At 47.1% G+C, this 12836-nt stretch overlaps 1 protein-coding gene across 29 annotated transcripts in view; it reads right to left on the reverse strand.

Annotated features, from left to right (window-relative positions):
• Window positions 1-248: 248 nt before the first annotated feature.
• Window positions 249-12836, reverse strand: part of MSI2 (musashi RNA binding protein 2) — a 406318-nt gene continuing 393730 nt past the window's right edge. For 13 of the 29 annotated variants that reach the window (XM_086360859.1, XM_086360851.1, XM_086360863.1 and 10 more), the window contains 3 exons: window positions 9563-9771; window positions 7785-7857; window positions 3255-5401 (listed from right to left, as the gene is read on the reverse strand). In XM_086360859.1, coding sequence (XP_086216985.1) covers window positions 7816-7857; window positions 9563-9771 — 251 coding nt within the window. In that variant the 3' untranslated portion in view covers window positions 3255-5401; window positions 7785-7815. Of the gene's footprint in view, window positions 5402-7784; window positions 7858-9562; window positions 9772-12836 lie in introns of all 29 variants that reach the window. The other 16 variants (XR_015148343.1, XM_086360852.1, XM_086360848.1 and 13 more) reach the window with 6 other exon arrangements.

Here is a 12836-nt window from a genome sequence, read left to right on the forward strand (position 1 = left end):
TGTGACCAGTGACACCCTCCCCTCCCCAGTCCCCAGCTCCGCTCTCCCACTGAGCCCTCCTCCACATGGGTATTGTTTTGTATTGTTCAGTTACTCAGTAGTGTCCAACTCTATGTGGCCCCATGGACTGGAGCCCACCAGGCTCCTCTGTCTATGGAATTTTCCAGGCAAGAATACTGGAATGGGTTGCCATTTCCTACTCCAGAGGGTCTTCCTGTCCATACGTGAAAGAACATCAAACAACTCTGTTCAAAACAGTTTATTTTATTTTATTTTTGTCAGACAAACACATTGATTTCTGGACCACAGTAGAGGATGGAAACCTTTCACAAACTTATTTATTTGAAAATACAAATATAAAATTATACTTTCCACATCTGTGATGTGAGAGACTGCCATCCACATAGTAATTTTTTACAACAGGGCTTTAAGAAAGCCACACACAAAGACCTGAAAGATGCTTGAGATATATATATATATAGATACATATATATGTATATATATAAAAAAAATACTCACTACCAAAGTTGTCATCAGTTTCATACTAAAGTATAAAAGTAAGGGTGAGGTCAGCCACAGTGCTAGGGAAAGTTTTATTTAGATACATTGATGTCCACATGAAACGCTTAGACTTGCATCCTATTACATATGGAATTCCGAGTTTACAACACACCATGAACGGCAGATTGGCTAGCCCACGCTACTCAAAGGACACTCACAGATTCCACAGAGGATGGTACAGTATGTACAGAATACAGTAGCAGAGAGCCTTCTGGAAGGCTCTGGAAACTTTTGTCTCTCAGTCTCCATCCCCAGCCCCCCACGTGCCCCTTCCTCCTAGGAACAAACTCCTATCTGAGACAATACATTCTGATTATTTGATAGCCAAGTGTTTGGATTCAGGTTGCTTCCCCAGAGGGGTGGGTTTTTATGTATATATTTTTGTTTTAGTTTATTTACTTTTTTTTTTTTTTTGGTTAAAAAAAAGAAAGAAAACAAACATTACGGTATTAAAGTATTGCTTAACGTACAGCGTCTCCTTGGGTAGTGTCTGTGCTCAGGACGGGGCTGAGCTGACTTCTGCTTCTTTTTGTTTGGAGTGGGGGGCCGGGTGGAGAGGGGTGGGGGGAGCCTGCCAGTGTCTCTCTTCCATGTGCTTGCCTGCATCTGTCCCTCTGCCCCCGCCCTCAACCCCCAACCCTGCTTCAGCCTTCCTTGGAAGATAGCCTGGCTTGCGAAGCACATTCAAGAAAGAAAAACATTCTTCCCTCCCCACCCAACTCCCCAGCCTCCCTCTGTCCCTGTGAGCCACTCCCAACCAATAGAGAGAAGTATGAGTTAGTGTTTCTTTTGTAAACAATTTCATATGCAATATAATACAGAAAGCATGGCTGACCTTCAATTAAAAAAATGTAGTAAACTATATTGCTTTATTCTTGATTATGCTGCAGTGAGTGAATGGCAGAATGAAGCAGTGTGGGTGGGTGGTGGTGGCTAAGTCCCTAGCCCTCGTTTGCACTAAAGATCAAAATAGGTTTTGTTTTTCTATTTGGAACCAAAAAAAAAAAATTTTTTTTTTTTTCCCAAAATCCCCAAATGAAAAAGAAACAAAAAAAAAAAAAAAAAGAAAAGAAAAAACCAAGAAACAAAACCAAAACAAAATTGAAAACAAAAACTGAACACCTTTCAGGTCATTAGAACCAACAATTACCCAATGATTTTTATACTAGTCTAGCAAGATGTGTGTAACATTCACTGGCTGTGAATTGCTGTGCAGTGAAACATTAAATTGACAGCAATAGAGCCATGCTACCTTAAAGTCCAAGCTACGAGTTCAAATTAAGATGAAGGTTATGAAGGAGAGAAACGCAAAGGCCTGTTGGGACTTCGTTTGAATCAAGCCCATGAACGACTGGGATAGAGTGAGGCTGTCTGGTTTTCCCAGTGGGTGTGAGGAAGGCCACAGACCAGGGGTGCAAGCTCCTGGAGAGGAGACCCAGAACTCGGTCATCCCCGTCAGCTCCACGTCCAGGGAGAACCAGGAATCGGTCCAGGAGCTTATGTGCCCACTCTCCCCCGAGTGGGAGGAGAGGAGTCTGGGGGCCCCAGGCAGATGGATCTAGAAGCCAGAAAGTCACCCGGTGGCTGCTTTATGATTCCGGGGAAAAGCCATCAGCCAAGAGGGTTTCTCCCCCAGGGAAGGCGGAAGGTGGTTCCCATGTTCGCCATTGAGCTTAACTGACACAAAGACAAGGCTGAACATCAGTGCTAAAATAATTTACAAAAATCTTTCAAAATGGACTTCTAGATGAGTGGGGGACTAATGTGAACCTTAACCTAGGTAGCCACATTAAAACATATCAGATTTCCACGAGATTTGTGCTATGGGCTACTGGGTCTCTTCAAAAGGTATTATAAACATCTAAAACATATTCACACAGATTATCAATTTCTTCTGAGCATTCTTAAAAAAATATTTTTTTCTCTTAGTAAAATCATTTTAATATACCATGCCTCCCTCTTTTAAAAAATAAATTAAAAAAATCCAGTTTTGCATATCTAGCATTAGCATTTAAGGTAGTATGGCACACCCCTTCACAGCTGGGGGGGGTGGGGTGGGAATCTACAAAACGCCGTAGAGTCTACCGGCATCTGAACATCGTGAGACCTTGGGTTAGTTGAAACCACATCAGATCAGCAAAAATAAAATGAAAACTTGAAATTGAAAAAAAAAAATGAAAGGAAAAAACTGCCCCAAAATTATTAGCATTTTTTTTTTTCATAAATAAGAGAAAGTTCTATCCTTACTGGTCCTAAATCTGAATAACTATGTCTAATTTTTTTAAACCTTAATTACGTTATACCTATCAATATGTACTAGAAGAAAGAGGAGAAAAAAAGTCACTACACTAGTACCAGGACAGCACGCTTACAAGATAGCCATTTTATACAGTATTAACAGACAATGATCAACGAAGAGTCTTCTATGAGGTGATGGGGGATGCAGAGAAAGGAAGGCTAGTACAGTACATCACCAACATGGACAAAATAGTAATTAAATTCCCTAGTCTAGACACTGAATTTCTGGGAATTTATTGTCTCTTTTTTTTTTCTTTTTTTTTAAATAAAACTTCTATTTTGTTATTTTATTACTTGAACAAGTTTTGATATTTTAAAAGCGCCCAGCATTTTACTTAACCTGGTTGTTTGGAAATAAAAAAAGAAAGAAGGAAAAACAAACAAAAAAACAAACCTTCACCAAACAACCTAACATTTTATTGGAAAAAACAAAGAACATGATTTAAAAAAAAAAAAAGATGTTTCTGTTTAATTAGAATTGAAAAAGGCTTTTTTTCTTTCTTTCTGAATTAGCATTTTGGAGCCTTTTGCTTGAAGATGCTTTTACCCTACCATGTCTGTGAATGTCTACATTAGTCTACTTTGTTAGTAAAATTTATAAAAATAGGAGTGCAGCAGCTCTTTATAATAAATGTCGCATTCAGTGTCTCATACTGGCTGTGCCTTAAGTACCAAATTTATAAACGTAACAATTTAAAAAATATTAATAAAACGTCAATATCACATTTTAAAAAAGAAAAAAATATATATCCACACTACAATATGTTTTAATGCCATCTATTGAGTTGTACTTCTATAGTTGCTGTTGCCGACCTATTACCAATATTAAAAAAAAGTTAAATTAAAAAATATCCTTCATCATAAGTATCTTTCCCCAACCGAGGACCATATATTATAACAGCCAAATGTTAAACATGTGCAAACAGGAAACGGTCAGTTTTTCCCACCAGTCACAGTGCAGCGATGTTTATACTTTTTACTTTTTAAAATTCTGTTTACATCTACAATAAATTAAAAAAAAAATTCTTTCATAGCCTCTCTGGTGATACTTGCAGCACTGAGGTATTAAAAAAAATATATAAACCAAAAGGTTGCTTTCCTAATTGGTAAATAGAAAGTGAATGGAGAAAAGATTTCATTAATGCAGGCTTATCCACTCCTGGCCCATGGGTCCCCGGAGCTGGGGGGCGGCTGGGGGGACAGGGGGAGGAGAGAGGCAAAGTGTCCTAGGGACCTTTGGAGGTGCTGAAATGCTTGGACAATAGAAAATGATCAAATATTTAAAAATTAAGACTGAAAAAGAATGTCCCCCCACCCCTCCCCACCCAAGCCAAACCTGGTGTGCTTTGAAACATTAAATATGTTAAATATTAAAATTGTAGCTTTGTTTTTAAAAAACGTCTTGGGAAAAGCAGTTTTTCATATTTTAAATAAAAATCTAACTAGACGGTAACGTTGGAAGCTGTGCACAGACGAGAGGTTAATATGCTGGTATGACACTAATACAGTTCTTAGGTCTATCACACAGACAAGAGGAGCTAAACAGTGTTCTAACCTGTCCTGGGGTCGGCCTGGCAGCTGGGTGTTCATCCGTCTCAGTCACTGACTCGGTTACCATTCCTCCCCTCCTCCACCCACAGAGCATCAAACTGCCTGGGACCGACTCCCTCACAAAAATATTTTTGATTCTCTCTTTCTTAATAGTTTCTATGTAGTTAATGGAATTGTATTTACAACATTTCTTTTTTAGAATTCACAATTGCAAAAAACCTTATAATATCACCTCTTTCAACAGAAAAAAAGCACTTATAGAAAAGGAGGACACGCAAAACATTGTCGTCCTTACCTTATTGCCGAAAATAGATATACTTAGGTTAACAAAGAGACGCCACAAAAAAAGAACCGCTATAGAGTCTGTTCATTAGCCTACTACATCTCACTTCTTATACAATGCAGAGTAGAAAGTTGATGCCCACCTCCCGCTCGGCACTTCACAACCTCGCTTCTCTGTGTGTGCTCAAATTCCGCCTGAAAATTCATACAGTCTCAGAATTGATACCAAAATATTCAGAGTAATATTACCATCTCAGCATCCTTGAAAAGTGAGAACAGAATTAAACAAGCCAAAAAAAAAATTGTTTTAAGAAAAAAATAATACCTTAATATAACAATTATACTATGGTTAGCTTTTAACTAGATATTAAAGCTATATGACTACTGGACTAAGTCAAAATCACTACCAAATGTGATTCAAAGAGATTTAAAAGGAGAAGAGGGAAGAGAGAAGAGGGAGGGAAACCATCAAGAAAAACAAAAACAAAACAAAACCAAAATCATGGGATATATACACATTTAAAAGCTGTTGTCTTATATTACAGCAGATTCGTGAGATGATGAGATGCAGTCAACCCTCGATCCGAAGTGAGCCATCTCTGGTTGGGACGGGGAGTGAGGCTGGTGGGGGAACAGGTCTGATGACATCACCTAAATAAAGGGCCACTCAGAAACTTCGCCCAGTCTTGCCTGGACATCCAGGTATGCTCTGCAGGGCACAGGAGGTCGAGGACGTCCGGAAGAGAACACAAAGTCGGGGTGGGAGGAGAAAGAAGCAATGTCAGGCAGGCATACTGTTTACTCTGAACTTTTTAACCAGCATTTTCAGAGTATGACTACTTTGGGCTACTGAGGATGTTTGAAAGTGGCCAGGCTAATAACAGCTGACTGGGGTCACAGCCTGAGCCAAGCTTGATGCTGGGGAGAAAGAGGGCAGCTCTGTAGCTCATTTTGCTGGCTTGCTAATTTGCTGATTCGATACACTATGGTAGAGTTCTTGAGGCAATGGTGGAAACTGGGGTCAGCAGATGTGGTCACGCTGGGTTTGCAGCTGGAACGGTGAACTGCAGAGTGACTAGCACTGCCTTTTCTGGTTAAGAGTCTGTTTTCAAACATTAAACTAAATGTTTAAAAGTGTTTGCCTTTAGGAGACGCCTGTTAAGGACTGTTCATAACTAAAACTGCAAATTTCTACTTAAAAAAATCATATTACATACAAAAGACTCAAGGTCAGGACGCTTGTAAAAACATACACAACAAATAATAATCAGCTTTGGTCCTAGGAAATGAGAACAGGCCCAGGATTCACAGACTTGTTGATTGATTCTCCCTGAACTGACTGGGAGCCAGGGCCCCTCCTTTCAGGGATGGTGCTAAAGGGCTGAGGGTCATCTCTGCTGGGCATAGACTGTGTGTGTGTGTTTTGGGGAGGCCGTGTGACTCAACTGGCCCACTTAATCATTTTGGAGGGGGCGAGTGGTTAGCTCCACTCTCTAGTCTGTTCCATCCTTTCGAGTCCTAAAGCTGGATGCGGGAGGCTGGGCTGCGAGCAGCCTCACCTCCCTCCACCCGCAGGGAAGCTCTGCAGAGGAGGGTGGGACCGGAGGCGGCAGGGAGCCCTGCACCGCCCGCTGTTTTGGCAGGGAGGGAAGAGGCACTGGCAGCTGTCTGATCCCCGTGTCATCTGACCCCACAAGGGCGGGAGCCACCTTTAGCCCCCCACGCTCTTGGGTCCATCAGCCCGCCTTGCTCTCAGAGGAGCCTAGCTTTGCTGGGACCCCTAAACCCAGTTGAATTAGTCGTGAGTAGCTCTCCTTCACACTGTTAGTGGCCTCTGGCTCTGGCAGGCCAGCAATGGCTGGGTCAGTGCTGGAAGGGAAGTGGAGGCGAGGGGGTGAAGAGAACTCACACACGGGGTTTATTGGGTTAAGAGAGGCAGTTGCGTTAGTCGAGGTGATTCCTTAGAGCAATATTAGAGAAATCCAAGAGATGTACGGAGCTTGGCTCCACCTGGTCCCCCAGTTGGGCCCGCACTACTGGGTCCTGGCTGGCTCGGGGGCCTGGAGCAACCCTCGACAAGAGGAGCGTCCTGCTGACTGCAAACCAAAGTGGCAAATCCATCTCAGCTTTGCTTCTCCCAGAGGGACAAGTGCTCATGTCCCAGCTGGGATTTTGCAAGCAGGATCCACTCCCAGGCCTCAGCTGTGGCACTCTCTCTTCTGAAGAAACAGACTCTTGTCTCAAGACCCAAAACCAGCTAGCTCACACGGGCCACGCTGCGCTTCCACGAGAGAACCCCCTCTCCCTTCCTGGTGCTGTTCCGGAGAATGAGGGATACCCGTCTTCAATGAGAATGTGGAAAGAGGCTCCCTCACTGACTGCCCCAACCTCCCCTCTCCTCCACTCCACCCCTTCCATATCCCCATCAAAGTGATTTTAAAAATGTTTAATTAACTTGAGCTCAGTTTAAAAGGTTAGGAAACTGGCAGGGATCCAAATCCATGTAACGCAGGTGATGTCGTTAATTTAATTTGCTTTTCGTGCGGTAATCTGGATAATTACTCAGTAGTTACTGGCAAAAATGTTTTCTTTTCACTGAAAGATGGAGTCTGGCTGTCTCACTGCATGAACCCCACTGGCCGAGCCCAGCGAGCTCTGGGGAGCTGAGAGGGCCTGGCAACCCTTAGCACCCTCCGCCCCCAAGCCTGGCAGACGTCTGACATCTCTCTGCCTCTGTCCCCCTGGGACAGGCACAGCACAGCATCTCCTTCCAGTTTCCCACACTTTTGATCGTATTTCAAGACAGAGAAAGATGAGAGGTGGGAAAGATAGAGAAAAAGGATCGAAAGAATCAAAGGAAAAAAAAAAAAAGACAGTGGAAGAAAAATGGGGGTCATGATTTAAGCCAGAGGAGGGATGAGAGATTAAAAGGCTGGATCTTGTTGCCCCCCACCCCCCCGGAAAGGGGTGGAGAAAGAGGAGGGAGAGACGTTGACGCGATGGGACCAGGGCCCGTGCGTACTTGCATGCCCAGGGCGCATACATGTACGGACACGCCTGGCGGGCGAGACACGTGGCAGAAAAGGCAATACCTCAGAGTGGGGTGGCAACGGAAGCACCTGCTCAGTGGTATCCATTTGTAAAGGCCGTTGCAATCAAAGGTCCCTAAAATTGCACAATTGTTAAGGTCATCAGCACGCTATACATGGGAACAGACTGTCATATTCTGGGAAAGGGAATTATCGCTAGGACTAGACTGTGGTTGCCAGCATGAATATGTAATTCTGAGACACCGTGCCATGAGGGGCTAGGATGATATCCTCCCAAGCCCTGACTCCCCACCCTGGCCTGTCCGCTCACCCAGAGGAAAACTGAGAGCCAGATTCCCAGGAGTAGGTGGATGAGAGGAGAGGGGGGCTTGTGCCACCAACGGTGGGCACTGTTGCACTGAGCCCCAGACAGCCCCCGACGGCTCCAGCTGGGGAGAAGGCCAGCCCCGTGCAGACCAAATGTGACTTGACGTTGCTTATTTCAGAAACCATCACAGCACACAGGTCAGAGACCCAGGTTTTCGTGAACAGATAGGGTCAGTGTTTCTGGGTGCTGACCGTGTCCGACATAGTGGTAGACGATCCCTGAAACAGATGCAGCTCTAGGTTGACTAGTTACTGCTCTCGATTAGGTGTTACAGCCGATCTGAGGGGGTGTAACTCACCAAACTACTGCCTAAGTGATATTGGTTCTGGAGTGGGATTCAACAAGGACCCGGACGTCACAGGCCAGGCAAGGCGTATGTGTGTGTGTGTGTGTGTGTGTGTGGTGTGTGAATGTGTGAGATGGTGTGTGCGTGCATGTGTGTGGGTTGCAGGGGCGACCTTTCAATGCCAGGGGCAGAGACTGGCCGCCCTGATGCCCTGATCGTCTGCACTTGCTTTGTTCTCCCCAGCACAGCCCGGTAGGCAGGGCTCTCCCACAGGGATGTGACCTGGGACAGCAGACACTTCCCTCTTAGCTCAAAATCAAACTGTCTCCAAGATGGCGAGGTTGGCCGATTTTCGGTTTCCCCAATGGAAGGGACAGCGAGCAAGTGGGCTCAGGCACATTCATGCTCACACACACCGCGAGGGGGAAGAACAATACAATCTGAAAACAGCATGCAAATCTGTTAAGCAAATTTCCATTGCCTGGATTAGTCAGATTATAGAACCACAGAGCATTACAAATGTCAAATGCACCTGGCCTTCGGGGCGGGCGGAGCTAAAGAATGCAAAGGGGAACTTACTTGGAACCCGGAGACTGTAGGAAACATTAGCGGAGGAAATCTCCTGGGACGGGACTTGCACCCCACGCTACGACCCAGGCCCCAGTGCTGCCCCAGGACCCCAGGCAGGACTCTACTGACTCAGGCTGTCATCCTATGGGGACGGGGCCCTAGCTCCAAGGTCCCAGCCCCCCTGAATCTCCAGGAGGCTGGGATCAAGCAGAGGGGCTGACCCCAGGGGTCTACTACGAGCCAGCAGCTGCCTTAGCCTGTTTCCTTAAAGTCTCACACACCAGCTTTCGAGGGAGGAACACTTCTTTTTGTTTTGCAGCCAGGGATGCAATGGGTTGTACATGTGGTTCAGGGTTGAGTGGGCTGAACGTGACCCAGGAGTGACCTGCCCACACTCCTTCCACTCCACCTGTGGCACGCGCACAGAGGCTCTGGAAACGTCTAACGGGAGAAGCTGCAGCCAGGGGTGACGGACGTGGGTGTGGCGGGGGACCCGGTGCCCGCTCCTGGCCTGCCGGCTCGGGGGCTTCCCTGGCACACCACCCCCCAGCGGGCCGCAGGAGACAGGCGGGCGGGCAGGGGCGGGGAGGTACTTACGGCGATGCCATGGCCGAAGCCTGAGCCCGGCTGAGGGCTGGTGGCGCTTATGTAATTCCCCACTCCGGAGTCCTGGCTGGCAGGGCCGTAGAGGTCGGCGACGGGTCCTGGGCTGTTGGCCCCCGGGAAGCCTCCGGGCCGCGCCGGGTTGGAGCCTGCCGGGGAAGCGGGCCCGCCAAAATTCGGTTGAGCACTGTAGCTATTCAGGACTGGTGTGCAGAGAATAGAGCTGGGTATGAGGCCGGAAGCCAGGCATGCACCGGTCACCACAAGCCAGACACTCGGGAGGAACAGCTGAGGCCCGACTTCTAACACTCAACCAAGGCCATGCGAAGACATCAGCAGGGACTCAAGAATACTCAGCCCAGGCTACTACTAAGAAGCTCGGAGCTCCAAAAAGAGATAGAATAAAAAAAACAACCATTCAACACAGTATGGCAACCAACCGGGGTGCTTCACTGCCCACCAAATTATCACAATAGAAATAGAGAGATATATGGAAGAGAGAGAGAGAGAGTTGGTTTTTTTTTTTTTTTTTTTCCACATCTGAATTGATGCTCATGCAGTCTTGTCTAGATTTGGGCACGTTGAGACAGCATTCACATCCCATGCAAACTACAAAGGAACTAGTTTTAGACTACACATTGTGTTAATATTGATATTAAAACGTGACAGGAAACAAAGCAATTTGTGTCCAGGAAAAAAAAAAATCTTTGGGGAGGGAATTTTTTGGTTTCACTTTTTTTCTTGTTTTTGGATCCATTAAATGACAAATTTGTTTTAAACGACAACAAAAAAAAGACAAAAAAGATCTTCGGCTCTCCCTCCCCCCACCACTCCCCCCACCCCACTGGCTATTCCCTCCCTCCCCACCCCTCCAGTTTATATCCCTGAATGAAAGTCGTCAATACTGAGCGTGGTCGGAGGATGGGATATGTCATGGAAGACTTGGGCATCTTAACATAACCGTAATGATGGTGGCAGAGGGTTCCCTTTTGGGGTGGAGAGCAGGGGATGGAGGGAGGGATGGGGTGGGGATGGAGAATCTGGAGGCTCTGGGCCAAAGCTGGTGAACGCCAATGACGCTACAGGACACCCACACACTCACCTCCTGCAGTAGAAGGAAAGGGGGGGATTTAAACTTTTTTTTTTTCCTTTTGTTTAAAAAAAAAAGACAAAGAAGTATGAATTCAGAGCATACTGACTGAACCAAATTATCACGAAAGCGTATCTGACTGAAAAGCCTGCGTTCTGCTGGTTATCTTCAGATAGACTCCAGACTATCAGAAAGAAGAACGAGGACTGGACCTTTGCTACAAGCAGACGAGACTTCACACCCACATGTTCCTCAGGGAGTGGTGGTGGGGAGGGGGCAGGGTGAGGAGACACTGCCGCAGGCCCCCGCCTCTACTGTCCCCAAGTTCCATCGTTCCCGCCCCAGCGAGGACCACAGCTTGTCAACCAGGTTAACTGTGTCTCTTCTTCAGTCCCCTTTAGTAGCTTAAATCTTTTATTTTCCATGCTAGAACAACAACAAAAAAACATTTTTTATACTGTAAAAGTAATTTCTCATTGACTTTTGAAGTTCAAGGTGAATCTGGGGCTGGCCAGTTCTGGACTACAACTCGTCCATCTTGAAGAACCAGACAATACGGGTTCCATGCACTTCCTTGAATCCCAGGGGGTGCTCCTCACAACAGCCTTCTCCCTCCTGCCTATCCTTGGCATTTCCCTCTGCCCTGGGCCCATCTGCCCTCAGTGGTAGCAGGGAAAACATCTGCAAATCTTCTCTGGACCATGACCTTGCCCTGGGCACCTGTGGCTGGAACTCCTCACCTCTGGGGGTGTGTGTGGGGGGTGGGGGGGCTTGAAGAGCCAAACTTGGATTGATTGCTACCGACTAGTCGCCAAGATGGAAAAAGACCGACAATGTACCCCAGCTAGGCTGCTGGGAGACTGAGACGGGATGCAAAGATGCAAAGGAGAATGAGCCAAGCAGGGCTGGGCTCCCAACTCAGCAGAGAAAAGTCAAGCTGCTTCCTGGGAAGGCCATCTGGGGCAGGAGGCTTCAAGGTCAGGCCCCTAGGAAGCTGTGCCAAGAAAGGAAGAAACTGGCTGATGGAAAGCACAGGTTAAAGAGAGAGAAAAAAAAAAAAAAAAAATCCCAGAGGCTCAGAGCAAGTGAATGGCTGATTTGGGAGTGCACTGGCAGACAGAGGGGACAGGATTTTTGAATACAGGAGATTAAACTTGCAGATAACATTTGGCCCTTCTCACTCACGGAAGCAAGAATCAAGTTGAGATATTCAACAGACAGCATTATCTCGGGCTCACACACTTTCTTTTTCCAGGCCAGGGAAAGCAGAGAGAGCTCAGACACTGACTCCCAGTTCACCCAGGCAGCTGACCCCACTCCTATACCAAGGAACCAACAGAGTGACCAGCCAGCTCTGTTTCAGGGTAACGGGTGGGAGGTGGGGCCACAGTGGAAGGTAAAGGCTTTCTGACTTCTTTCTCCTCTGGCTAGATGAGGATCCAGGGTGGGCATGCTCATCTAGAAGCCAAGGAGGAGAGAGTGAGCTCCATCTTCGCTCCTCCCAGCAGGGCGATGGCCACCCAGAGACTAACCCAGCCAGTGGAAGGAGCCTGGGAGAGAGGAGGCTGCATGCTCACGGAAGGATGCTGTCTAGAAACACGCCCCGCCGGAGGCTCAGAAGACGGGGGCGGGGGGGCTGGTGGTATTTGGCCCACCCCTGTTAGCCTCCCCATCCTGTGAGCCCAGGAGGCCTGCAGCTGGAGAGCTGGCCTGAAGGGAGTCTCCCAGTTGCTCCTACATCGCCCCTCCCTCTTCTATCCTCTTCCATCCAATGACACCAGAATCACTGTGGAGGAGGCGCTGTGTTACAATGCAGCTTTAAAACCCTAAGTCTCGCACAGTTATACACTTGCCCTCTTCACGCCTGAGCCCCAGCTCCGTCACCCTGCAGACACCCCCCAGTCAGGGCTGAAAGATGGGGCCCTGGCTCCCCGCCTAGGATGCAGGTGGCAGGCCAGGAGCCCCTGGTTCTGGGCTGGTCCCTTTTCTCTGGATAGTGGAACCTGCATCCTCAAGGGCTGAGGGCGTAGAGGAGCCGGGTCACTGGGCTCCTCGGTCAATGATTCCCTCTTTCTCTGTAGGCAGAGGACCCGAGCTCCAGAAAGCGGGTTAACAAGCCAACCTATGTCCTGAACCCATGCATCTCCGGGAGGGCACTACCCAGCTCAGCAGTTTGAG

Source organism: Bos grunniens, chromosome 19, assembly GCF_055505025.1.
Source record: "Bos grunniens cultivar Pamir isolate PY7600 chromosome 19, Bosgru_T2T1.0, whole genome shotgun sequence".
NCBI classification, from domain to species: Eukaryota; Metazoa; Chordata; class Mammalia; order Artiodactyla; family Bovidae; genus Bos; species Bos grunniens.